Below are 27,876 nucleotides of genomic sequence, written 5' to 3'. Positions count from 1 at the left end.
ACCACACTTTTCGAAACTACGTGTTCAACACAAGCTGGTTAAAATGGAGGTTGACTGGCTCGGTCGTTTCTGTTAGTGGTTCCATTTTATGTGATTAAATCGCGTGCCTCAATTGTCGCGTTGAACAAAGATGGCAGACGCAGTTCTAACCAATGGCTGTAAATGGGTAGGATGATAAAAGAAACATGGCGAAAATAGGTTCATTACCCTATGTACGTGCGTACAGAATGGTTCTAAACTCGTGCAAATGCTCTATCGTCCGTTTTGGGCAGATCCAGTGGCGTCGGCAAAGGGGGCGGGAGGGGGGGGGGGGAGGTGTTATAAAATCAACTTCGAGGTAAAGTATCTTGGACAAAATTTTATAACGAGAAATAGCACATCTTTCGATAAAAAAAATATTGGCTTTATATCCTTTTACAAGTAGTCATGAAGAATTTACTTTTGAGACAAATTAGTTGTCTTCAATGCTATTACAAACAACTTTCTTGGATACATGAAGCCCCCATGCTTTTATCGTATCGAAATATATTAGGCTATTTGCAAAAGAAAATCTTCAAAATAAGTTATACTAATAAACAATACATCTCTTGTTATTTATTCACCATAACATTCGCATTTTGTCGAAGACCTGAGTTATCTTGAATAAAATTTAAATTTAAAAAAAATCGTAAATATCATGTTATGGCTCATTTATGCTGCATATGTATCTTGAACGAAGTTGTTTCAAATGACATTCTCAACAACTTTTCTAAATACCGTTCTCTTGTACTATTATTTTGCTCCGTAATATATTCCAGGAGAAATCATAACTAAAATTATATCAGAATACGCGATATTTTATGTTAGCACACTTCCTCGAAGTTTTTAAACCTTCAAAAGTTCCGGTATGTCATTTTAACCGTAAAAAAGTTTTAAAACATTTATTCCTCTTGGAAAGTGCATATTATTTAACTTTTAAAACATATTACAAAATAAAGTTATTTATATAGTTTTGAAAGTAGCTCTATATTGATACTTCTTGTTTGTAGATTATTATATCAAAGTTACATCAATTTCTAGCATTTTCGGTAAAAAACCTCGATTTTCTTCAAAACCCCACCAAACCGAATTTCCGGCTACACCACTGCGCAGATCCTGCTATTTTTTTTTGGGAATCGGTGATATTAAAAAAAAATTAAAGAGCATAATTTAGGATATTTTTATTACACCAGTTATTTTCTGTATGATGCAAGTTGAATTTCTGTTTTGTCTGGTTTTCTCTGATCATTATCATTCTATTTCCATTGCATTTATCGGCATCTGTTATGTGTCTTGTTGATACACTCTTCGATAAAAATCGTCCGTTATTCTCTTACTCATTGCCTTTGCTCGTCTATCTTTCTATTCCATGTCACGCAATGGATTTTCATATGCACATTTCTTCTGCACACATACTTACTACGTAAAGTTTAACTATAGTTTGCAAATGTTCTAAATATGTTCCAATACATTTTCGCCAGTCGTTCGATTTTTTATTTTTAATATTGTTTGCCCTTTCGGAAATTTTCATCATTTGTCATCATATATAGTAGTGATGGTGGAAGCCGAAGCACACGATGAAGATAGAACATGAGCTGAATGCTCATCATTGAAATCAGCTGTCAGTGCTGAAGAAGTTACTGCTTTTTCGGCGCACTGGTGCTTGATTATCGGAGAAGCCGAGGTTGTTTCTATAAGCTGCTGCAGTTGTTCTTCTTGTTGCTGCCCTTTTTGGTCATACAAGTTTTGATTCTTTCCAGTGGAAGAGAAATCGTCGTAAAGCAACGTTTGCTGATCTTTGTTTGGTGTAGTTTGATCAGTGCTAGTCGCAATATTGCTAGTTGCTGTTGTAGTTGGTTTAGGTTTGCGGCTGTCGAATGGCAACCATTTTCTGTTATTGAGTTATTTTATAAAAAATTCTACCAATGTTTCATACTTTTGGTTTATCATATTATTCGTAGTGAAACAGTGGTCAGTTTAAATTATTGTTTTAATAGGAAATACATACATAAAATTATGAGTACTGTTTCACTTTTCTGGTGCTGTCTGTGTCGAAAGAGGGACATTAAGACATTTAGAATTCTGCAGAAGCAACGCTTTTCAAGAAAATTCTTGCATCCGTCTCTCTGTACAGTACAATTAATTACCGTATTTGCGTGTTTGCTTGATAGAAAAACAACGCAGTGTCCAACTCGTCATTCGAAGTTCCTCAGTAGAACATCGTATGATTATTTACGGATCGAAGAGTTGTTATAAATATCAAACAAATGCGCGAGTGTATGGTTAGTATTTTTTACAGTTGCTGGTTATAAGTTATAGCGAGAACTATACGCTAAGCTTATTACAACGGAGTACTTGTTTCAAGAGAAGATTTGAGGTTTCGTTTCGTTTTATTTTAGCGAAAAATTCAATAACAAATACATAGTAAAAGTAACACTTCAAAACAAAAATGTTGATGTAACGAAGGGTCGTACGCTTGCATTTGATTGAAAATGTTTTTTTGTTTATCATTTCACTATCATTCTTCTCAGAGCTAAGAGTTTTGTGCAACTTAATAATGTTTGCCACATAATTCCAAAATTAATCTAAATTAGCTTCATGTCGCGACGGTTACCGGAACCGTGTTTCGCGCAATTTTCAATCAATTGTTATCATAGATAATTCACGAGGCGAATGGAAAATGATCATGATGGCAGTTGATTACAAAGACCAAAAACAATAATGCACCAGGAGTTGAAGGCCAATATTTACAACAAATGAAAATTCCTCGCCTAGCCACACCACAAAAGGAAATGACAATAACAGAAAATAGCAAGGATGTTAAGAGAAACAACAACAAAAATATTAGGAAATGGGACAAAATATAAGAACTAAATACTCACATTCGGAGCAAACGTAAAATCTTCGACCATTTTCCCTTAAAATTTGCTGTTTTTGGCCAGTTTTTGAAAACCACCTGGTGATGAGTTAAAGAAACATGTTCATTAATTTGTTAAAACAGGAAAATAAACACATCGGCAAAGGATAGAGTGGGTAACGGAAAGTAAACTAAGGACGCTCTTTTTCACCAATCTGGATTCATTTGCGAGAAATTGTTTCAGATGACTCGAGCATTATTCGAAACATGCGCCCTTGTTTCACTCTGTACCAAATTATTGGTGATAAGCAATAGCCCAATGTGTCTGTTTTAAGGTTACAGAATCATTTCTATGACAACAAATGAATAAACTTCTGCTCATTGTTCTTTATTACCATTTAACTCATTTTGAGTTTGGTTAGCTACATACTTGCCGGCATTGTCAGCAGTTTGTTTTGATAATGCTCCCTACTTATTTATTTGTTCACATACCTTCTCTAACGAATGAAAAAATAAATATAATTTTCAATGCTCATAATTATTACCATTATAAAATTACAAACATAATAGTAAAATGATAACCTTTGCATTATAGCTTAGACACTGTATCATCTGCAACATTACATGATATTAGACAAGTATCAAACCATTTCCTAATGAAAAGGTACACGCAAATACAAAAGAGACTATCCGACATTTCGAGGAAAATCATTTTTTGAAATAGGTTTGATGCACAATAAACATCCGAAGTGCTATTTTACAGAATAGACCAATTTGCAAAACGCAATGTATGGGGCAAATACGATATTTTCAAAATAATTTGATTTTGTTTGTGGGAGAGGAGCATGACAGCCAACATTATCGCTGAGCTCTCTTCTTGACATTTTAACTAGCATGTTAAACAAAATATAAAATAAAGAAAACGATGCTTCCCTTTCTAAAAACATCTTCATTACTTATGAAGTGTTTATCGGTGCGAATTTTATATATTAGATTGAGTTGATTCGAGCTAAATTTTGTCATTTTCTATTAATTCCCTAACTTCATTTGCCCATTTTAACTGATTTCCATGTCTTCTTCCTGCACCTAACTTAATTTGTCGACCTCTTCTTAATTAATTGACCAATCCTATCATCGATTTTTTAATTTGGCAGAATTGTCATCCCAGGAATGACTAGACAAGATAGTTTCTAATAAAAAGCGAATTTAGATAAATTGGATTAGGATGATTTCACGAAACGTCGGACAGTGCTAAGAAAAATCAACCCAAAATAGTCTCGTTTTAACAGGAAACAATATTAAAATCATTCGAAGCCTTCTCAGAGGGGTCGCTATTGTTGTTTTGTTATGTATATTATCAGAACATATTTAACAGCTATTAGCTTCGGTGTAATCTCCTTGTGGATTAATTTGTTTGTTTCTATGAGTGTGTGCATGTATGTGTGTAGGCTGGTTTCTTGACGTTTAAATTATTATGAGCTGAGAAGCTCACTTTCAAAGATTTATTACTTGCTAAGTCATTCTGTACTTGACACTCAACTCTTTTTCAGGCATTTTTTTTGTCGTAATTTTACACTCATTTTAGGCAAAAATAAGCAACTTCGCGTAAAAAAGAGTTAGGTGCAATTTCATGTCGTAAACTTTTTTTTAATTGTTTTATACCTCTCTTTACCTATTGTCTGCTTATTTCTTTTTATTTTTACTGTAACCTCGTGGCGGTGTAACCGGTCGTCCAGAATTTATGCCGCTGTATTGAAACTTACGTTTGTCAGCTGGTTTCAGAATCTGGAAAGAGCACATCAGCGTATCGTCCACAGACATCATTGCTCCTAAAATGAAACGAAAACGGGGTTAGTAAATCACAATTAGTGCCACAAACAAGAACATCTCACCTGCATTATCAAACTCGCCACAGTAGTTAGGCGCAGAGAAGAGAGTAACTAGTTGCCGCTTGGCAAAGAACTCGTACCCATCTTCCACTACCTGATGAGCTCGGCATATCAAGTCAAAGTCATGTTTACTTAAAAATTTGCCAACAATCTGTAACATCAGAAACACACAATATAATTAGGTAAGCATTAGGTGAAAATGCTTTTTCTCTATGTTTTGGTCTCATTACACCAAAAACGGACATCTTAAAATAGCACTTCCTCAAGACTGAAGGTTGTGTTTCAGCGAAACGTACATATTATTCGCTTTCGCCGGATCATGATCAGAAGCACGAAGCGATATGTCGATGATTATATTCTTCTTTCTATGTGGGATGTCATGACGCGTCAGTGTGAAGGATAGGGCAAATTAAAAGAAAGTGACACCGCCACAAGGAATTAGTCACGCTGGGCTAATTATAAGTAGCACATCGTGTCAATGCATTTTGATCATCATTCATCGTCGTGATAGAATGCTTAGTGAAATGTGTCTACAAACCCGCGGTCAAAACAAACAATCCAATGAGTGTTTGTCTTACATTTCACCAGCGCACTAGATACGAAATTGAATGAAATGGTCAACGATAAGAAATATGAGCTAGCAATGAGATCAACACATTAGATATCAAAAGGGTATTGAGTTTGTAATACGTAAATGCATTTCATATAATGTACAATAGATCTAAAAACTGATCGCATTGGGTCTCTAAAAAAATGTAGGAACGAGTTATACATAAAAAGTCAAAGTGTATTGGTAACTTTAATGATCTACGTAGCACGGGAGTTTGATTAGGTTTAACATTATGCATGGTGGGGTATATGTTATAAGGCTATAAGCGATGTAGTTAGGCCATTACTGAAATGTATTTGTTGGTTCTGGTAGTGTCATTATTATTTATTCTATCTGTAATAAGTTTTCCGATGTAAGTTGTTGTAGACTTTCATTTTAGTAAACAGTGTTAACGATTTGGGTTACATAGGCTACAAACTTGGAATTTTCCTACCTAATATACCCAATAAAATTTTAAATTATTTTCCATTTAAATTTTACTAATGGATCGTACTATCCAATGCATATCTTAGGTTCCACAAAAAATACAAATGTTTGTGCGGGTTTTATGCAAAAACAATACTTTTTTCCGCAATGTTTGAAATGTCTCAATAATCTTTGAATATACATTGAAAAAGAACAACGTTAAAAAGGGCTCAAACCCGCTCATATTTCACAATTTGGCTACAATATGCATAACTTTCATTTTAGGCTTGAGCTCCATGTTCGAAAAAAAATTTTTTGACAACCTAATGCCCATATTAAAAACCTGTTTTAATCCACCTAGAGGTGCAATTGTGCCTTTCTCATTTCTCTAAACTATGATTTAATATCTGGTTCGTACAATATAACATTATGGAAATGTCTTTCATTCTTATTACACTTGGTAAGTATATATAAGAGCACCTTTTTGCATTCATCGCGGTATCGGTTTGAATCGGAGTTTTCTATGTGATCGCACTCCACAACCCGTAACTCCGGAGCCGGAAGTCGGATGAAGATGGAATTTAATTTCAGTTTCCGGGGACGCAACACCTTTCATTTGAGACTAAGTTGATCAAATCGGTCTATCCATTTTCGAGAAACCAATATAACCGTTATTCTGAATTTGTACGCTTCCGGATCCGTCAATGGTGGCCAGTGTGGCCAAAGAGACTTTGAATGACTGTTGGTGACCTAGATCTACAAATTCAACAGTTGTGTTTACATTTTGGAAAAAAAATCACCTTTTTACATTCATCGCAGAATTCGTTAGAATCGGGATTTGCTGCGTGATCGTACGTATCACCCTGTAATTCAGGAACCAGAACTCGGATCCACACAAAATTCAACAGCAGCTGATGGACCGAGCGAGCTTCATTTAAAATCAAGTTTGCCAAATCGGTTCAGAAAATTCCGAGAAACCGATGTGGACAAATCAACAAATTTTGTTTTGTAACCATACTCTTCAACTCGTAATCCGCAACAAGATGTCGGTTGAAAATGAAATTCAATAGCAACCTATGGGAATATTATACCTTTCATCTGAATCTTAGTTTGTAAAAATCCGTTCAGCCATTTCCGAGAAACCGATGTGGACATTTTGTTAACAAATCTGCACATACACACATATATGCATTAGGGTGGGGCAAAATGATCGTTTTTTCAGCACAGCACTTTTTTGGTTTCTTTTGGGGTCCCAAAAAACTGCGCAAAATTTGGAGTCGATTGGTGTTGACCCGGCGTAGCGCATTGCGTTTGAAATTTGTATGGAGATTAGTATGGGAAAACACACATTTTTGCATTTTTAATTCTACAGACTACAATTCTTCCTGTAGTGTGCCAACCAATAAATAGAAGTGTAGTCCAGGATATGCTGAACAACTTTGCCGAAGGATGTATGGTGTTAGAATGTCTAGAGTTCGAGTTATAGCTGTTCAAAGTTCAACACTGCGGGTGTACCAATGGTATTTCATATTGCATTCCAAAATAACATTATTATTTTAAATTTACCACATTGGTATGTTAGGATGAATTATTCAAAAGCCTTAGCTCAATTTCATGAGGTAGTTGAGCAATAGGGCGTAATAAGGGGTGATGGGGGGGGGGGGACTTTAATATGAAGCAATTCGAACTGAAGTGTTGTCGAGTTGGAATGTTCAGATGAATTATTTCAAAACATTTACACATTATCCTACGCATAATAGTAACGATGAAATAAAACATACTGTATCCATTTGCTTTGACTTTTATCAATAGAAGTTATGTTACAGACTGAATCAAATGATGTCGAGTTGATATGTCAGAGGATTATATTTCGGTATAATACGCATGATTTGATAGCATGCTCATTTCTATGCTATTCGATCACGAGGCGTGAAGCTAATTTCTGGATTTCAACAAAAAATCTACCAGATCCCTACATCAATTTTTGCTTGAGGTGATCGAGCAGCATCGAAATGAGCATCCCATCAAATCATAGTGCCTATTAAACTGAAATATAATCAATGCAATCCTCTGACATATCAACTCGACATTAGTTGATTCAGTCTGTAACGTAACTTCTATTGATAAAAGTCAAGGCAAAAGGATACAGTATGTTTTATTTCAACGTTACTATTATGCGTAGGATATTGTGTAAATGTTTTGAAATAATTCGTCTGAACATTCCAACTCGACAACATTTCAGTTCGAATTTCTACATATTAAAGTCCCCCTCACTCCTCACTACGCCCTATTGCTCAACTACCTACGCTCATGAAATTGAGCTAAGGCTTTTGAATAATTCATCCAAACATACCAATGTGGTAAATCTAAAATATATAATGTTATTTTGGAATACTATATGAAATACCATTGGTACACCCGCAGTGTTGGCAGTAAAAATGATTTTTGGCATTTAATTCGATGTATCGAACTTTGAACAGCTATAACTTGGCTTAGAGACATTCTAACACCATACATCCTTCGGCAAAGTTGTTCAGCATATCCTGGACTATCTATTCTATCTATTTGTTGGTATACTACAAGAAGAATTGTATTCTGTAGAATTAAAAATGCAAAAATGTAGGTTTTCCCATACTAACCTCCATACAAATTTCAAACGCAATGCGCCACGCCGGGTCAACACCAATCGACCCCAAATTTTGCACAGTTGTTTGGGACCCCAAAAAGTACCAAAAAAGTGCTGTGCTCGGTTGATGCTGCTATGATTACGTTTTTCCATATAACAATGCCCCACCCTAACATGCATATATACATACACACATACATACACACATACATACACACAGATATTTTGCGATCTCGGCGAACTGAGTCGAATGTTATATGAGACTCGGCCCTCCGGGCCTCGGTTAGAAAGTCGGTTTTTGGAGCAATTGCATAAACTTTCTATATGAGAAAGGCAAAAGAATAATATTTAATTAGCTTAATCAGCATAAGCTCAATGTTATCTTCATGTGATTATATTTTGAAATGTTGGTGGAATGGGTTTGAAAGTGAAGGGAATGGGTAGAGTGGGAGTGGAGGATGCGTCAGAAATCCTTCATCTTATTTTGGTATACAGGGTGGATGAAGGAAATGCTGGCGTGAGGGTGGTCCAAGGGGAGGGGAGTGATAAAGGAGGGAGGTGCCCGGGCAAGGCGGGGGGGAGGGGCGGCTACGCAATACTCAACTGCATATTTTGCCTTCCATTTGAGACTTGGTTTGAGAAAATCGGTTCAGTCATCACCGAAGAACCGATGTGACTATAATTGTAGAATATGCCCGGAATTCCGGACTTCCGGAATCGTCGATAGTGGACAATATAGTCAAAGAATGTTTGATTGGCAATCAGTTATCTAGATCTGCGATTAGAAGTAATTTGGAGAGCATTTCACTAGTTTTTAGCCTCTGAGGTATAACGATTGTACCGACGTATATGGGAAATTCCAGTGTATCCTTACTAATACCCCTGTAACTCCGGAAGCAAGAGTCAGAACCGAATGAAATTCAGCAGCAGTCAATGGTATTACTGTATCTTTCATTTGAAATCAAGTTTGTAAAAATCGGTAGAGAATTCGTTGGGGAATGGGTGTGATATTAGCTTAGGAACTTGGCGGGTTCCCCGGGGGCGTCATGAACCGTCATAGGTGGCCAATGTGGTCAAAGCTGCGTTGATTGATCATTAGTGATCCAGACCCGCAAACTAGAGTAATGTTACATCAATTTTAATATGTTTTACATCATTTGAACATCATGGTGGTACCAGTTTATATGGGAATTTGCTGTGTGATCGCACTCTTCAACCCGTAACTCCGGAACCGGAAGTCGGATCAACTAAAAATTCAATAGCAGCTTATGGGAGCGTTATACCTTTCAGATGAAACTAAGTTTGCGAAAATCGGTTCAGCCATCTCTGAGAAAATTGTGCGAGTTTAAATGACACACACATACACACACACACACACACACATACATACACACACAGACATTTGCCGATCTCGACGAACTGAATCGAATGGTGTATGACACTCGGCCCTCCGGGCCTCGGTTGAAAAGTCGATTTTTACAGTGATTGCATAGCCTTTCTTTATATGAGAAAGGCAAAAAGGTGGTGAGATGATCATTTATATTTCTGAAAATATAAATCCATATAATTTGTAAATTCCAAAATATTTAAAAAATATAGGAGCTATACGGACCTATCCAAGCAAATCGCTCTTTTAGGTGGATAGATGTGAAAGAATTTATCGGTCGAAGGTACTAATTGTTAGCTTGAAACCTCAGCTACATTTTGGGGCCAAAAATTTCTCTTTCACCACTCCATGGCAGCGCCATTTGCAAGATTTGCAAAACTCTACGTTTTCCATCCTTTTACAATGTAGGGGGTAATTCTGACCTTCCTACAGGGCAATTCAGACAAGTTATATTTTTTTATAGTGGAATTCTGTTTACCTATGAAATCTTTATCGGAGAAACGCCTTAAGCAAAAACAAAATATATAAATTGCATAAAAAAATTAAACTGTGTAGTCACAGCTATCGATTGGCGCATCATGTATTTTCTTTGCTGTGTTGTGTGCAATCAAGTACCCAGCCACAAGCCGCTGAACGCTGTTTGATGGAATAGGGGGTCCGAATAGCCCCGTACACTCATTTCGCACAAAAGTGGTGAGCGTCTTGAAAATATCTGTGTTTTCACCCATACAAATATCAATCCATACAATAAAAGCCTTAAGCTTTCGAAAATATTTATCTGATATTTTTTTTACTTTTATTTGTTACTTTAATCAACTGCAGAATGAGATTCATCTGTCAAAAATAATGTTTCAGGATGGCGCTTACACAAAGATGTACGACAGTCAGAATATCTTTGGGTTTTCTTAGAAATAGAATTACCTCCATGGTCTTAATATCCCCGGGTTCCCCTAAGTATTTCTAAATTTATAAAAAAAAACTATGCAGTACTTTTGCTTTTTACATGCTTTGTTCTACTTAATTTGATCTATACTGCCACTCGAAGTGGGGTTATTTGTTAAATTAAAATCAAAATGATTTTTAAAATATGTTACTAAAGTTTCACCTGAGTAGTCTATGTAAGAAAAATAATTGTGCAACCTGATTTGATATGGGTTTAGCTAAGACAAAGCTGATGACTATCTTCTGGACGCTATCTTATCTGGTGCTGTGTACCATACGGAAAAAATGGATACCATTCGTTGCATTTGCTGGTTTTATTCCGAAGCAACAAAATAATTGTGATAAGACGATATCAATTGAAGTAATCTTTATCCTGATGAACATTGCATGTTCCTCGGGCGGTTTAGTGGAATATATTCATAAAATCCCAATAAGGGTGTTTGATACACTATTAAATTCCTCTAGATATTTTGCAACACTACTTTTGTGGATCAGTCTGATTGGGACTCGAAACTACCATTCTTAGCGACTCCGGGGCAAACACATTACACTACCCTACCTTACCCTACTATACTGTTCTCGATAAATTACAGTTCTGTATCCAGAGAAGCAAATAGTAGAAAACCGCTGCACACAGCCCACATTTCCCTTTGACTTGTGAACAGATTTTCAGATGCAGCGCGCACAGATTTTTTTTAACTCCGCAAATTTCCACAGTATTCTATTATAATGCACAGATTTCCACAGTTTTCTGTTATAATTCACAGACTAGCATAGCATTAGCATTTTTTTACTTGGTGTTACAAAAATAAACTAAAAAAAGTTGCGTCTTCTTGTTTTGAGACAAAACTTCCGTTTTCTTTACAGATTTTTACATATGCTGCACAATTTCATGGAATATTAGACATCCCTGCACCGTACTAAATCACATTGATGCCAAGAAAAACGAGAATTGTTGCATTCTTACGTCGTCATTCGAAATGAATTTATGCTGTACTTTTTGTTTATGAAAACTTTGCAACCCTAGCAAAAGTAAAAGAAGTGCTTGTTGTTGTTACAATACTATGATTATCTAATTTTTTTACATTTTGCTACCTAGTTCGCTCTGACTTAAAATCGACCAAATTTACATTACATTTCATGCGGTTGCGAAGGTGTTGGAGGAAGAGCACTGCACGTCAGAGTGCAGTGCTGTTTCTATGTGATTTTTTGTCAATATATCGTAATTTTTAGTAAATGGTCGTTTCTAGGGGATAAATTACTGGTTATTTATTCCTGCTGGGTAATCGTTTTTCCAGTATGTAATTGGTACTTTTGAGGGAATGCTATTTTGAAGAATGGTTCTTTCCGAGGAAAACTTCGGTGTTTCAGCGAATGATTTCCAAAGGAAACCTGGTATCAATCATTGAATGAATGTATCAATCATTGAATGAACAATGAACAACCTGACCAACTCACTATTTTTTTCGTAACAACACGACGAAATTATGTACCATGTTTCAGTATACAGTCCGCAAGATATGCGGACAAAATTGTCAGATATTACAAACCATCTCACAAGCAATGCTTTTCTTGGGATGCGAATATCAATACAAAATATTCAAATAATAGATAATCATGTGCTAACATCAGTATTCAAACAAGTAGGTAAATCTGTTGCATAATGGACACAACACTTACATCCACACCGAACGTGAAACTGACTCCACGATCGTTCTCTCCGTAGCCGTTGGTGTCCTTATCCGGGTCGGACCACAGTAGATCACAGAGCAACCCCTGATCGGGTACATCGGTTGGTCTCATGATGCGTCGGATTTGCTCCATTGATTGCAGATCTGGACTCAGCCCACCGTGACAGCAAAAGATTTTCTCATCCACAATAGCCGCCACCGGTAAGCAGTTGAAGCAATCCGTAAATGTTTTCCACATCTTGATGTTGTAACGCCTTTTGCATTCATCGTAGAATCTATATAAAAAAAATTAAAAATAGTTGGTGAGGGTGGACATAAACGGCGCTATAATCAAATCAGCACAAGTTTTGACACGCTGGTGGCCGTGTCATGTGATAAGATAGTGTTTTTACCCAGGGAGCATGAAAAAATAATCACCAATTAAGGTTATCAGCTAAATTTGTTATGAGTCACTTAGTAGAGAATGAACATCAACAAACATGTGAGTTTAATCTGAAAACGTTTCCTACTTTCATGCGATTAAGCTGACAATTGATGTGAAAGATCGAGCAAGTTATTTGTAACGATTTTTAATTCTAAAGAGTGTTGAGGTAGTAGATAATTCTCATATACTTTGTAAGTCAAATAAATAAATAAATTTCACCATCTGCGATCTTTGTACTTTCAAACTATTGGACAAATACAAGAGCTAGCACTTATTCATATTGTCAATGTCTCTACAACTAATCTGTGTAAATCATGTATCCAGTATATTTTACTTAAACAAGTGAAAGATATAGGCTTCTATTTAGAGAACTTCTGGGAGAAAAAAATCATTAGATCGTATGGAACAAAGAAATATTCTCTTTGTTAGTTTCTCTTCTATTAATTACTCGGTTCAACACTTATCTTTTGCACAATATTCTAGTTAAAACCACCGGCTTTCGATAATGTACTGAAAAATTAGTGGAATACTTTACGTTACGTTGTAATAACTGAAAGAGAAAGTAAACAAAAAGAGGTTCTCAATGTTACTTAGGTTCTATTGAAAAGCTTTCTCCAGAATTACGATTGTCTTGCTTTAATCAAGTCTCGTGGATTTTCATGACGACGTAAAAATTGAACGATTTTGTTGCGAATCTCCCCCGTAAAATGTAACTTGAATATACAAGATTGTTGTGGAAAATGAAAGAGTTTACAGTGTTTACCGGTTCTATCTGTTTACAGATACTCGGGCAGATAGTCGCAGTGAAATGAAAACCGACCAACGATCGTCATTTCATATATCATTGGTTGCAAACACCTCATAAATTCAGCATTTATTTGGGGTGGAACTATTGTTTTCACTTTACGCATAAGAAAAATGCATTTGGTTTTCAACTACAACCGTATAACCGTAAGATAAGTTATACCGCAACAAAAACTAAACATAATACCATTCCTTCCTTCCTTACTAGGATTACTGTAGGATCTTAATCATTAAACCCAAATTCGAGTCCTACAGTCCGAATGTAGTACGCATTTACTGCGTCAAATGGGACTTGATTATTTCGTTTCTAGCTGCTCATGTTTCTTAATCTTTGGTTTCACTAGTAGTAGTTTTCTAGTGAAATACAGGAACAGTAGTTTCCAGTCGCTAACTCGCAACCACCATTTCCATGCCCCAAATTGTGGAAATTGAATTAGATAAGTGTTCCTCAGATTCGACAAGAAGCTCGGAAATCTCGACAAATTATTCTGCGAGTCTTTTGCTTCTATTTACTCATCTATCGTTTATTATGAACGAATTAAATATAATGGCTATCGACGACATTATTAATACGACATATACTATTTTTACATACCCGTATATTCTGTTGATACTGGCGCATTCGTGGTTTCCCCTTAGTAGGAAAAAGTTTTCCGGGTATTTGATTTTGTAGGCAAGCAGTAGGCAAATGGTTTCAAGCGATTGTTTTCCTCTATCCACGTAGTCACCCAGGAAGAGGTAGTTCGATTCTGGTGGGAAACCACCGTATTCGAACAAGCGCAGCAAATCGTAATACTGACCGTGGATATCACCTGAAACAGAAAATACAACAATTAGTAAAACTGACTAGAACAGAGTTATATTGTCTAACAACACAGATATCATTGCTCAACTTTTTCACTTCTACTAGCACTTTCACACACACAACTGTTTCCTAATTTTACCACTAATAATTATTAGCCTATTCATTATTTCTTGAACAGATAGTTTTCGATTAATTTTTTATCAAATAGTTTGACTACTGCAAACCACTCTGCGTCAACGTTATACAAACAGTATATTATGTTATGTATGTTGATTGTTGAATTCACCTTTGAATTGATGCTACATTGTCTAGCGTAGCGTAAGGCTGGAATCTCATCAACGACTATTTCGTGCCTTTACATGCATGCCTTCGGATGAATGTCTTTTGTATTTTTATCGATTTATTCTAAGTATCTGGCCGCTGATATCAGTAAAAATGGTTTGCTTACTCATATTGTAGCATTCAAAATACTTTGTGAAGATCTCTTAGGCAAAACAGAACTGAATATATAGTCCCAGTTTCTAAAACTACAAAAATATAAATTCGCCCAAAAAGCTTGTTTTAGCAAAACTTTTTGTTAAACAGACGGATACTAATAATTGTATGGTAAGTATGTATAGCGAAAGTACCTACTGTCAAACTCATCGGAAATAAGAGACGGAGCTGTGATTAATTTTCACCAGAATTCCCTCTCAAACGAAAACCTGGATAAAACTAGACAGAATTCATGGTGATTTGATCGAAATGTTACTTGCCAAAATTTTGTATAGTGTATAGGTACCCACATATGTCTATAGTGTTGACAAGTTAATCATTGGTATTGAGAAAACTCAACATTTGAACCCTATCCCGTCCACAACATTTTTTCGTTCATTTTCATTTTCAGGGTGTCGACTCATTTCTGAAAATGAAATGCCCTGATTTTCCAGGTTTTTCCAAACCTTTTTATAAACTTTCCAGAGTGCCGAAACAAACCATTTAAATTCACATTTATCAATGTTTATTATTTGAGCTTACAACATGTAGTGAACTTTTAGTTAGTTTTTAAACATAACTTTTTGCAGTGGAACTATCTTCTATTTCAATTAAACCGCTCGGCCTGTTTTAACGGCGATTTTAAATATAGTTTTAGTAGGGAGTGTGGTCACATTTACGATAATGTCGCCACCGACATATGCACAAGTAAGCTAGGGATAAATCACTAGTGAAAATTGTATCCAAGTCCGAGGGATAACCGACAAGCAAATGAGTGTATGGGACCGTGTAAAAGGAGGTTCTAGTGATCTGGAAAAATTGACGGATCGACATTTTTGGGACGAATTTCGTCATATGACCTGCGTTAAGCCAAAGCGAACTGAGCGCCATAATTTTTTTCCTGGTATTTTTAATGAAAAAATTAATTTTTCGATTATTTACCATTATCATAGAAAGTTTAAGGGTACTTATTTGCTATCGATTACTATTTCAGTTCTCAGAAATAAATTGATGTAGGTGTTTATAGTGCTACATTAGCTGCGATAGCGATTTTAATGAAGGTACCTCCAAATGGCGCTTGGTCCTCTTTGGCTTAACACAGGCCATATGTCTGTTAGTCTGCGTGGAAATGTTGTTGAGTCTGGGATCTTCCAGCTTATAGTTTAGGGGATCTCGGTGCGTCCCGCGAGATAAAGTTTTGCAAAATCGGACGAATTAGCAACTGTCTGCCAAGTAAACAGCGGTCTTCGGGAGGAGGGATAAATTTTAGGCGTGTTTGTCTTGAAGTGTGTAACGTCATGTCCCCTATTTTGTCTAGTCGAATGTATCAAGCTCCTAGCAAATTATCAGTGATGCAATTAAAACTTCGCATTGATTCCGCTTCTGTCTTGTTCCTGATCTTTTCTTGGGTCTCCTAGGTCTGAGGTGGATTAATCGTCCATTAACTAATTCAGAGGCGTGCACCCCATTAGGCATAAATACGTTAGGCATACGGACGTTAGGCATAATGGACGTTAGGGATAATGGACGTTAGAGATAATGGACGTTAGGGATAATGGACGTTAGGGATAATGGACGTTAGGGATAATGGACGTTAGGGATAATGGACGTTAGGGATAATGGACGTTAGGCATAATGGACGTTAGGCATAACGGACGATTGGCATAACGGACGATAACATAGCATAGCATAGCAAAAACGACCGCACTCATCATGGGTGGCTGATACAGTGAAATCTTTTTTATACGGCAGTGCACACCTGGCCATGAACTTACGATCGCTAAAGGGAAGGGAACGTTAGTTGAATGCCTTCTTAAAAAGATACGGGGAACCCACACAATCTCCATATGTATTACGGATGTTAGATTTTGTTAGTAGGGAAGGAAATAGGATGTGGGTTTGGAGTGATTTTATATATTCAACAAAATGGGTAATGAAAATTATTATAAATCGGGTCGATCTCACCAGATTTACTTTCTCCGAGCATTCCACTTAGCTGGGTTATCACAGCAATGAAAAACTTGAGATGTAGTTGACGAAGAAGGCATCGGCGAGGACCCCGCGTGACGATTCTGACTGCAAATCAATAACAAACCCATACCCATACTGACGTTTTCACTAAACTGACTTTACTATTTTGCACACTCGGACAAGAAAATTTTACAGTATTGAACGGTTCATTTCTTCAGTATAAAAAGTCTAAGCTTTCAGTATCAAGAACAATTTTTCAATCGGTGAAAAATCGTGACACATTAAGAGTTTGCGTCCAACTTTGCTCCTGGACGATTGGCATAAAGGACGATAGGCATAAATTACGATATTGAAGTATAATTGTAAAGAAATCAGTTTTGGCGTTGATGGCCTCGGTTCGTAATAACACAAGTGTTTGAAATTTTTAATGTTGTAGAATTACTCTGGAAACTGATCAAATTCGATCAACATTTTATTCTATTGTATATACTTGAAGAAACCTTCACTCATATAAAAGATGGATAACGAAAGCTTGGCATGCGGAAACTCAGCTTGCGCTAATGTCTTAGCGAACAACCGATAAATTGCACATGACTAAAAACTACTGCTTAAAATCAGTTTCATTCGTATTAGGGTATAAATTACGCACATTAACCCTCCCATGCCCATGTTGTTTATAAACAACAACGTTATTAAACAGCTATAACTTTTGATTTAGGCAGAATTTACTCACAAAAACAAGTAAGACTAGTGACTGGGACAATTACCCTACAATTCAGCGCTAAAAGTCTGAAGAACTGAAGTTATTGCTATTAGCCTGATAGAACTCCGCTAGAGCAGTGCTACCAGAGATATTTTCAGTTAGCGTTGATAAATGGAATTTTGATATATCTTCGTTATTTCTCATTGTTATTGAAAACTGCCAAAGCGCATAAATTTGGACCACTTTAGACTATCTTTTCGTAGCATATTTTGTTTCAGTAACTCGTCACAATACACAACAAAATTCTTCCTATTGCAAATTTTCTAGGAGAATTGTATTGAGCATCGGAAGTAGATATTGAGCAGCCTCCAGCACGGGTTTTCAAAACGGGTTTTTCCTTTTTTATTAAACCCCATGAACGCTAGAAACAATTTGGGAATGAAAGGGTTAACTTAGATTAGATTCTACATGTATGCATGGTGTAATTGTCCAAGAAGAAAATATATAACCTTGAAGAACAACTCATAAAAGAAATATTCATTCAACGAATATATGAATATTGCTGCTTCTATATTGATTATTTCTCATATTATTAAGGTCAATGATTATATTCTCGAGGCCATCAAAAATAGAACTACGGAAACTGTCTGCTATGAGGGAGAGTTTTTCGTGTACTGTGACGAGTTACCGAAACGAAAAAGGTATCGTCATTCGTCACAAATATAAAATTCGTACCCTTATGCTGATGCTATACATAACACTGCAAGTTTCTATTGGTGCCCAAAATTAATGTTTGTTCATTATTTTGTTTTTTTAAATATTTGGATACAACTGTATTGGTAATACATCTAAGAGGTTTGAAATGTGCATGTACCAAATCTGTTCACTTAAATGAATGAATACTTTCTTCATTTCGCCAAGGAGAAAAAATAGAGAAAAACTCAACACTTTCAAGGAATAAATAGCTCGCTTGCTATTTTTCATTTTGGAATCTCTTTTTTCTAACCCGAAAAAACAAGCGTAAATTTGAAATCTATACAATAGCGAAATCCTTGTGAGTATTTTTTCACATTTGTGAATCATGTCTATCGTCCAGTATGCCTAACGTACATTATGCCAATCGTCCATTATGACTACCGTATATTATGCCAATCGTCCATTATGCCTAATGTACTTCTGCCTAACATATGTATGCCTAACGTATTTATGCCAAACGTCGCGAGCCCAATTCAGAGAGCGCTAATAACCTTAATGTCCACGAATACTAATTTACATCATTTATGAACGGCCCTTGGTAATATCTTTAGACAGACAGCAGACAATCCAATGAAAAACAGGATTGACAGGATTTTTGTGCGTTCTTAGCACCTTGTGTCACATCTTTGTTATACATACTTAGAATACCAAATCATGTGATGTGATGGCCGAAAGATTAAAGAAGCAACCCCCCCCCCCCCTTCCCCCTCCTCCATTAAGTACTCTACTTTATTACAAATATTCTTGAAGGTGGTCGCAACTTACATTTACAATGTAAGAATTGGTCGCGACGAAATCTGGACAGCTAAAACACATAATTTATCGACATGTTAAATGCGCTATTAAACATGGCGTCGAAAGAAGTGCGTATTATAAATGATATTGCGTATGGTCCAAACGGAAATCAGAGATATCTCATTAGAAAACCATGGCTAATCAGCTAATTCTGTTCAGTGTTTCCAAATCGTCTAATACTCGATTACTACAAATGAACGAAATGCAAAGAACAATACTGAGAAACGACCAAATGGATTTGATAATGAAACACATTCTGTTCGCACTGTTGCTAGGAAAATAAAAATGTCAATTGTATTTGTGCATAATTCTAAGGATAATTAAGGAATGAAGTCATTCGAGTTATTAACTATTCCGAATCAGCGATAGGCAAAATATGAGGACTAGACACTTCTTCGAAAATTGTACCGTGGACATTCTACCGAATTTTCCGGTGTGGCAATGGATTACAAAACTTGAACGTAGAAGACCTCAACCAAGTACCATGACATGCTTTTCTATACTGCTATGCAACGAAATGAGGTAACAAAGTAATTCTGAACGATAGAGAAGTTTTTCAAGAAATATTTGGCTAAGCAGGTCATCTGAATAAGTGGATGACCCAGTAAAAACATCGTACCAACTGGAAGGTATCCCAGAATATTTACCAGAAAGATTCTTTACAGAAACGATTTAGCCACTTGTGGAAGCGTATAAATTGATCGTTATTATTTTTGGTACACATGAGTAGTGGAAAAGCAAACTACTAGAAATACAAAAAACAGACTAATGAAACAGAAGAAAAGAACACATGTAACATGTTATCAAACTCCTTGAAATCGTTTAAATGCCAACAAATGTTACTTATTTACCATTAACGACAATTGTAATCTGTTAGAATTTTTTCTTGTTATGCTGATCGGGAATGGATGATTCACGTGCGTCGATAAATTAATCGTACTCTTATTTATCCAGTCCGAATTTCTCAAATGAATCGAATCGAATGCACTAATTGAACACCGGTAAAAGAGAAATCCCAGGAAGGATTACCCACTATACTATCATATACGCCACTTCTGTATCCATTTCCTGACTCACCTGCCACAAATACTCAGACGAACGCACACCCAGATAGACTTACGAAAAGTACATAACAATTGTGTACTAGAACTAAAAACTACAATTATTACAACACAACTAATAGGGTTCAACTTTCATATTTTTTTTTTTCAATTCACACGATGACGAAGTCGACCGATAAATCGACACACAGTAATTTACCCCGCGAGATGTACTCACAGACATTGCCATTAAACTGTTGAATAATGTTTGCAAACACAGTCCACAGAAAATGTCAATCCACGATGACCCGCCAATCGCCCACGCCAGTGTGCACAGGCTGTTGGCTGACCGTTAGTTTGGGCTGGTGCGGAGTATGAAAAAAACACAAAACATGAAAAAGGCCCATAAGCCCTCTCGGTCTCCTCGATGCACCACTATCGAGGTGTAATGCAAGAACCGTTTGTTGTGAGCCAGGACAAGCGTTGCTTACAGTTCCTATGGATTTCTCGCCGTACAAGAAGGTCGATAATACAAATGTAAGGGAACTACTGCTTTATTACACCAGACAACACTTTATTTGTGACCTCTTCGGTTGGTGGTTAACTGTAGATTGTATTTCAATATATCATAATCAATTGTTCGCCTATGCACTTATCTTGGAAAAATGAGACAATATACCACTCAACTATCGTTTTCAGATGTGCTAACATCTGATGTTTGCAATACCGTCAAACCCGTCCTCCTGGTTTTTTACTCATTTGAAATAAAATTACTATTTTTCACGAAAAATTCCGCCATTTTATGAGAAAAATTGCTTAAAATTGCCCCTTAATTGAAAAACTATCTCAAAAACTCAGGGGTTAGGTATTTTTTACATTAAAGGTACGAAATTTGAAATAAATCGATAAGTAGTTTTTCGTGTTTTTTCAGAGACGATCTATACTAACTTCACCACCGAGTCGCTGTACGCTTATAATGTACAAAAGTTTTCATGAATTCGCTTCACCCAAATTTCTTTAAAACATAGCAAAACATTTTTTACCCTAAAACATAGTAATTTTTATTTCAAATCCAAGCCAATCAAGTGATTATGACTACCTAGGAATTTCGTTGCTTCAGATAAATTCATAATAAGACAAATGCTCTGATGATAGTTATTTGTTTAATTCGGAATTCTCACAACAGAGCGCTAAACTGCCGTTAAAAGCATATTTGTCCCATGTTCTATGGGATTCCCTATATACATGGGACAATTATGCTTAGAACGGAGCATATTTGTCCCATGTTCTATGGGATTCCCTATATACATGGGACAATTATGCTTGGAACGGCAGTAAAGTACAAATAAAAAAATGAACTTCTGAATTCAGTGTTTCAAAAATCTTCTATCAGGGGCCATGCAAATGACCTTAAGCAGCAGGAAAATCTGGTTTGAATTGGCCTCACTAGCTCAGTTAATTTAAATGCAGCTTTTTTGGGATGTTTTGGATTGTGAAAAATAAGCACTGTTCGCAGTGCTCACAATAATGCCCGAGTAATATAAATTAGGAAAGAATAAATTTCAAACACATAAGCATCATGCTGTGACAGAGTCAGACTTAGTAGACCATTCATTGTCATAAATAATTATTTTACATGTACACTAACGCAACATCTTTCTACTCTACTTCGCTAAAGACACGAGTGCCACTAGATAGTTCAAGGTGCTCAGCATCACGAAATAACGTAAGTTTTTTCATGTTCACAAAACCTTCATTTTATAATCAACTTAGCCGAAAATGCCGATATTCAAGGTAGTCGGAATCGATTAATAATACAAGTTTAAAATACATAATTTTGTATGTATACTGCCACCACGTAATGTTCCAAATCAAACAGATCTTGCCCTTCTACACAACTTCGCTGAGAGCTATTTCCTAGGGCATCAGGATCACCAGACAAAAACAAATCCAAAAATATATTATTTTACATAAACATAAGCGCCTCCTGCCGGCAGTTTTGAATTGGAACGATTGGCATGTGTATGGTTGTGAGCATTTGAACGATTTTTCGGAACATACGAACCTTCTAGGCCGTTAGAAAGACAATATGAAAAAAGTTCAAGTGCGCAATTTTACTTGTACACTAGCTCCATTTCGCGACAGGATGTCAAAGTATAATGATTCTCCTGCCGTATTCCCTTGGATTAAAGCTCAACTTTGCGGAACAGCACAATTGTGTAACTAATCAGGATTTTGGGACATAGCATCTTGAATTCATTCTTTCCTAGTTGATGCTAAACTTTTCGATGGTAATTGCAATACGTATTGAAGCGATTCCGAACTTTTGGCGAGAAGTATATGTAAAGAGTTAGGAAGCTGGCTGCAAATGTTCAGGAACAGGGTTCTTGCGTTGCGTTGTGATTATCTAATAAGAGTTGCTTAGGAAAAGGTAACTAGGAATTCATACCAATCCGACCCATAGGGGCCGCGCATAAATGACGTAGCATTTTGGCGGGTAGTGAGGGTATACCACATTTGTGACGAGGGAGAGGGTAGGGTCACAAGTTGTGCGACGTGGTTCTATCACATTCGCCCGAAAGTCATTTACCCGAATGACGTTCGCCCGAAAACCATTTACCAGAATGGACCATTTCCCCGAATGTCATTAACCCGAATGGACCATTTACCCGAATGCCATAAACTCGAATGGACCACTCGCCCTAATGTCATTAACTCGTATACCACATTTACTCAAGCATAATATAAAATCGGTAATTGTCTAGTTTAGAGACTTTAGTGGTAGAGGCCCGATTTAAATGCGGTTTTTTGCCAAAAGGGTGTATTTTAACCTAAATAAAGCAAATCCGAGATCCACTTGTTGTCGGAGTTATAAGCAAACCTGTGATCCTCTCGTTTGCCCAGCTTACTCAAACATAGGGGCTATAGCTACCTTAAAGCCGGCTGAGTAGCAGCGAAGTCGGACAGTGCACCAGAAAGCGATGTGGCGCAGCCACATTAGTCAACCGAACACACACCACATCGCTTTTACGTGTACTGTACGACGCCGCTGAGGTTCCGTTGCCAACGCCGCAATTATTCTTCAGGTGCAAACTGATGCATATAGGGCGCAGTTGTCAGCTCGAGCGGTGGAATCTCGTGATAAACCGGACAAAATAATAAGAAATCTTTCGGAAACATCATCAATCGAGGTAAATATACAGTAAGATTTCGTTTTTGGCATGCTCTATTTTTGGAAACAAATGGCTTCCGTTTTTGGCAACATTGTTGTACATAGTAAATCTTTTTAAAAATGCTCATGCACATTTTGTTGTAATAATTGATATCACTTTTGACTTTTTTTTCCAATCATGGGAGTCATATTTACTAAATTTTATGTGGGCGGGCATAGCAAATACAACTAAATTTGCTGATTTCCTTCTATCATTTCATTCCATGTCACATATACTTATATAATTAATGTTGTTCTAACATTTATGATGCAACAAATTGAAAATAAAAGCTTTTAAAGTAAGGTTCCATTTTTGGCACGGTTCCTGTTTTGGCAACTGAAAATTGCCATATTGTTACCAAAAACGGAATCCTACTGTATATATAGATGTTCCGTTAACAAGATGAATCAATTGAATTAGTAATTATATCATGCAGGGTGGCAGTCCATTTGACATTAGTAAATAGAAGCTCATAAAGGTTATGTGGTGAAGCTAGTGTGATGCGGTTTTGTCACAATTGCCGAGGTCGAGGAACCGAACATAGGACTGAACCGAACATCCTCAGCGAACCTGTGATCCATTGGTACGCTTTGTTTACTGAAACATAGGAGTTGATTCCTTCTTTAAATATGAGCAGTTCTTTGAGTTTGTATACCAAATAGCCCTCGCAATTCAACTGGTGATCCACTCGTTTGCCCGGTTTACTCACACTTAGGGATTGATTCCTTCTTTTAAACATGAGCAGCTCTTTTCCCACAATTAGGGGTTGCAGAGGCGACGCGTGGTTCCACCGTCAACCTGTTCAATAAACCACAAAGACCCTGAAAACGTCATAAACATCTCTTGGACCAATGAAAGATGTTCATCGACGGGTTTTTTTGTACGCAAGAGCTGAGCAAAACAAATTTGTTGTCAAAACCCACCGTTGAATTGTCAAACAAACGTCTGGTAGAATGCTTAAAAGAGCAAAAAGTACACTGAGAGAATATATTCGTAAATGTGCTACGAATAGGTTTCGTGCGGTAAACTTTCGTAAAATATGCGAATTTTTCGTACATATAATGAATGATTCGTATTTTTAGGTAAACGTTTCTATTTTCATTACGAATTTTTTGTAACAACCACGAAACGAGTTTCGTAGGCTTATTACATTTCATTATTCAAACGGATTGTTTGATAAAATACATCGTCTTTATATTTACGAGCATCTTTCGAACATTTTTTCTGAAGAATCCCCAAAATAAATTAGCACCAAAAATTCGTATCGCCGAACGAATTTATTTGTAAATCTGCTAAAAATAGATTAGATGCTTCCATTTCGTGAACTACCTAAATACATGGCGACTTGATGCACGAAAATTTTCGTAATTTTAAATGTTTGGTGTACATTGCACGAAATTCACCACAGAAAACGAGACTACGATAATTTCGTGAATACTTACAAATAATGGTATGACATGAATTAACTTGAAATGTAGAAGCTTATGTCCCACAAACCAAGAAATAATCGCCTATATAAGAGAGATTGAAATATTTGTCAACCAGTTAAAAGTCATCCCTCAATTCTTTCAAATGATATAGAAATTTGAATGTTCCTCATGCAATTCATTGAATTCAGAACAAAAATATTTTTCTCGTAAAATATCGTAGGCATGACATATTGAACATCAACCCGTTCATTATTACAATAAAACGCAAGATCATTCGAACAACCCCTGGTTTGAGTTTACGTCCATTTTACACTCTCACCCAGTCAAACCCATTCCGGAACCGGTTCTGATTTTTTAATGGAGTCAGTATGGACTCTAACTCAAATGCAACAACCGATTCCGACTCAATCGGTTTCGGAATCGATTGTTGCATTTGAGCTGGAATCTTTACTGACTCCATTCATGACTCCGAATCAAATTCTGAATGGTTTAACAAGACACTAGACAAGTTCTCAACATGTAAATACAAAGAGCAAACAATTTTTTGGAGCAAAAGTAGACGGTTCATTATTATCGTTGAACCAACGAAATACATACACGCCTAAAACCAATATCCCCCAAATGCAGCAACATTTGTTCAGGCTACCCAAGAAAGCTTTCGACCGCCTGTTATGAACGTACGGCGACACACGCTCAAAAATTATAAATCGTTATCGTTTGCACATAAATCTAACGCCCATATGGACATCACAACAATACACGCTGGTTCAATATTTGACTTGAACCGGTGCAAAAGGAAAGAGAAGAAGCCATCGCCCATGACACTCACACTGCTGTTTCACGCATCGCTCATACAGCTGATCTATTCAGAGCATGTGGTGAGTATGAGATGCGTGCATGTTTGAAGTTGAACTGGTCATGGGAAAACAGATTTTTTTAGAAATTTACTCGCTTGATATGATAGGTTGGTTTATCGTTCGGATCAAATTGTCGAACTTCAAGGTTTGAAGATAATCACTGTCAGTTAAATTAATTTTCATGCTACTGCTACTAATGTTAATTTTAACTGAAGATAAGTTTCAGGTCGTTAGATTTTACTTACCTGTTCAATGAACTGGTTGAACGTACCGACGCGTCGCATTTGAGGGGTTGATTGCTTCTTTCAAACGTTAACAAATTCTTGGATCTGTATGCCAAATAAGTTTGCAAGAAAACTGTTGATCCACTCGTCTGTTCGGTTTACTCAAACATAAGGATTGATTCCTTCTTTCTAAACAAGAGCAATTTCTTGAATCTATATACCAAATAGCTCTCTACATAATATTGTATTTCGAAATAGCTGTGATAAACGTTGCTAGAAGTTTTTTCCGGTACTGCTCTTCACGGATGATTTTTCCATCTAAACCAATGTTTTTTTCAGAAAACTAAAACAACTTGGTCATCAGGCAAAATATTCGGAAGCTCACCGAATACAACTCAAATTTACAAACAAGTTGTTGCCTTGGCTTTCTTGCCCCATCAAGGTATTCCAATGGCACTCGAAGTATTGAGGAAAAGTTGTCCAAAGGTTCTCGACGATTTTTTGGATTACATTAGTATAAATTGTACTTTCGGTAGGAAGGAAGCTAACCAAAAAGTTTCGCGATGACCGCTCTTTCCCCTTCGCTTCGTGGTCAGTTTTCGAAAATATATAGAAAACGATTCCTAGGACCACCAATAATGTGGAATGCTGGCACAATAAATGGAACGGTTTGTTAAGCCGTGGAAATCCTATATTCTATGGTGTGTTGAAGCAGTTGTAGCTTGAAGAGAAAAGCCCTAGTACGGATGTTTTCCGTACACTACAAGCGGTACCAACAGCTAAAATGTCTAAAAAGAACTCACGAAAGAACCTAAAGCCGGAAACCCTCGTCAAATCATACAAACCAGGTGATTGGATTAACTATTTGACTGGTATAGCTTTAGTGTTAATTTCTTCATAGCATCAAATGTTATAAAATTTTTATTTCTGCTTAATAAATTTAGTTTTTTTCGATTCACATTTCGATGTTTTTCGGGTATATGGAACTCGGGTTTATGTTGCATTCGGGCGAATGTCTTTCGAGTGTTCCTGGCATTCGGGTGAATGACATTCGGGTTTATGTGACATTCGGGCAAATGTCATTCGGGTAAATGGCTTTCGGGCGAATGTGATAGAATCGTGCGACGTAGCATTAAGTTTAATACCCATTGTTTAGAGAAAACAATTTAATGATCCTCCATTTCCAAGAGAAATAAATTTAAATTCAAACAAGTTACTTTTGATGCGGTTTTTCACGAGGTAAATTTTACGATTCGCGGAATTACAAGTTCGCAAAACTACGAAAAGATTTTGAATGCGGGTTTAACTTGCTACATTAGTTAGCTAATGCTGCTAACTAGTAGACTTAGTTTGGAAACTGAATTAAATGTTCACTTCGGATTCAACCAAACAAGCTGCAGGATTGTGAACTGAGAGAACTTCTCTTCATGCTCTCCTTGACATATAAAATTCAAAACAAAGCTATCAACACTATATTTGTAATGAAATGGGCTTATTTTGCGCACTATTTGCTGTTATAATGAAAATGTTGATAAAAGTCGTCAAATATTTTGAAAGGACATGTATTTGAAATAATTGAAAAACATATGTAATTTTTTTCATCCCCCGGCCGCTTTGTATGGGACGATGCACAGTGTTCCGAAAGAGCCAAAAAGGGTTTTTTTAGATTGCGTCAAAACTGTTGACTTTAGCAATGTAGTGTCTTTGGGAAAATTTCTTGGAATAGAATTCCCCTTCTTTCCGTCTTATCGGATTTATGATTATTCCCCCTAATAGTAATTCAATAATTCAGATAGACAAATGCTTCCTTCGACAAAGTAGTAGAGAAACTTTTTTTAAACACTTTACATGAAGACTTCACCTTTCTATCTTTTAAGCTTTTTGAGATATGGGGCATTATTTGTGAAAGGTCCCTTAAAACAGTTTTTTCATCAGAAGTTTTTTCTGTATTTTTGC

At 36.5% G+C, this 27,876-nt stretch overlaps 1 protein-coding gene across 4 annotated transcripts in view; it reads right to left on the bottom strand.

Moving 5' to 3' along the window:
* Positions 1–1,184: 1,184 nt before the first annotated feature.
* The window catches only part of LOC131694062 (serine/threonine-protein phosphatase alpha-2 isoform), a 43,420-nt gene continuing 16,728 nt past the window's right edge, over positions 1,185–27,876 (bottom strand). The window contains exons 3-8 of one of the 4 annotated variants that reach the window (XM_058982427.1): positions 14,249–14,465; positions 12,415–12,700; positions 4,768–4,915; positions 4,639–4,704; positions 2,901–2,974; positions 1,185–1,888 (exon numbers count right to left, since the gene is read on the bottom strand). In XM_058982427.1, coding sequence (XP_058838410.1) covers positions 2,937–2,974; positions 4,639–4,704; positions 4,768–4,915; positions 12,415–12,700; positions 14,249–14,465 — 755 coding nt within the window. In that variant the 3' untranslated portion in view covers positions 1,185–1,888; positions 2,901–2,936. Of the gene's footprint in view, positions 4,705–4,767; positions 4,916–12,414; positions 12,701–14,248; positions 14,466–27,876 lie in introns of all 4 variants that reach the window. The other 3 variants (XR_009306391.1, XM_058982426.1, XM_058982425.1) reach the window with 3 other exon arrangements.

The sequence above is a fragment of the Topomyia yanbarensis genome, chromosome 3 (genome assembly GCF_030247195.1).
Source record: "Topomyia yanbarensis strain Yona2022 chromosome 3, ASM3024719v1, whole genome shotgun sequence".
Classification (NCBI taxonomy): domain Eukaryota; kingdom Metazoa; phylum Arthropoda; class Insecta; order Diptera; family Culicidae; genus Topomyia; species Topomyia yanbarensis.
Note: the sequence above shows the minus strand (reverse complement) of the source record. Positions and strands in the feature narration are given on the sequence as shown.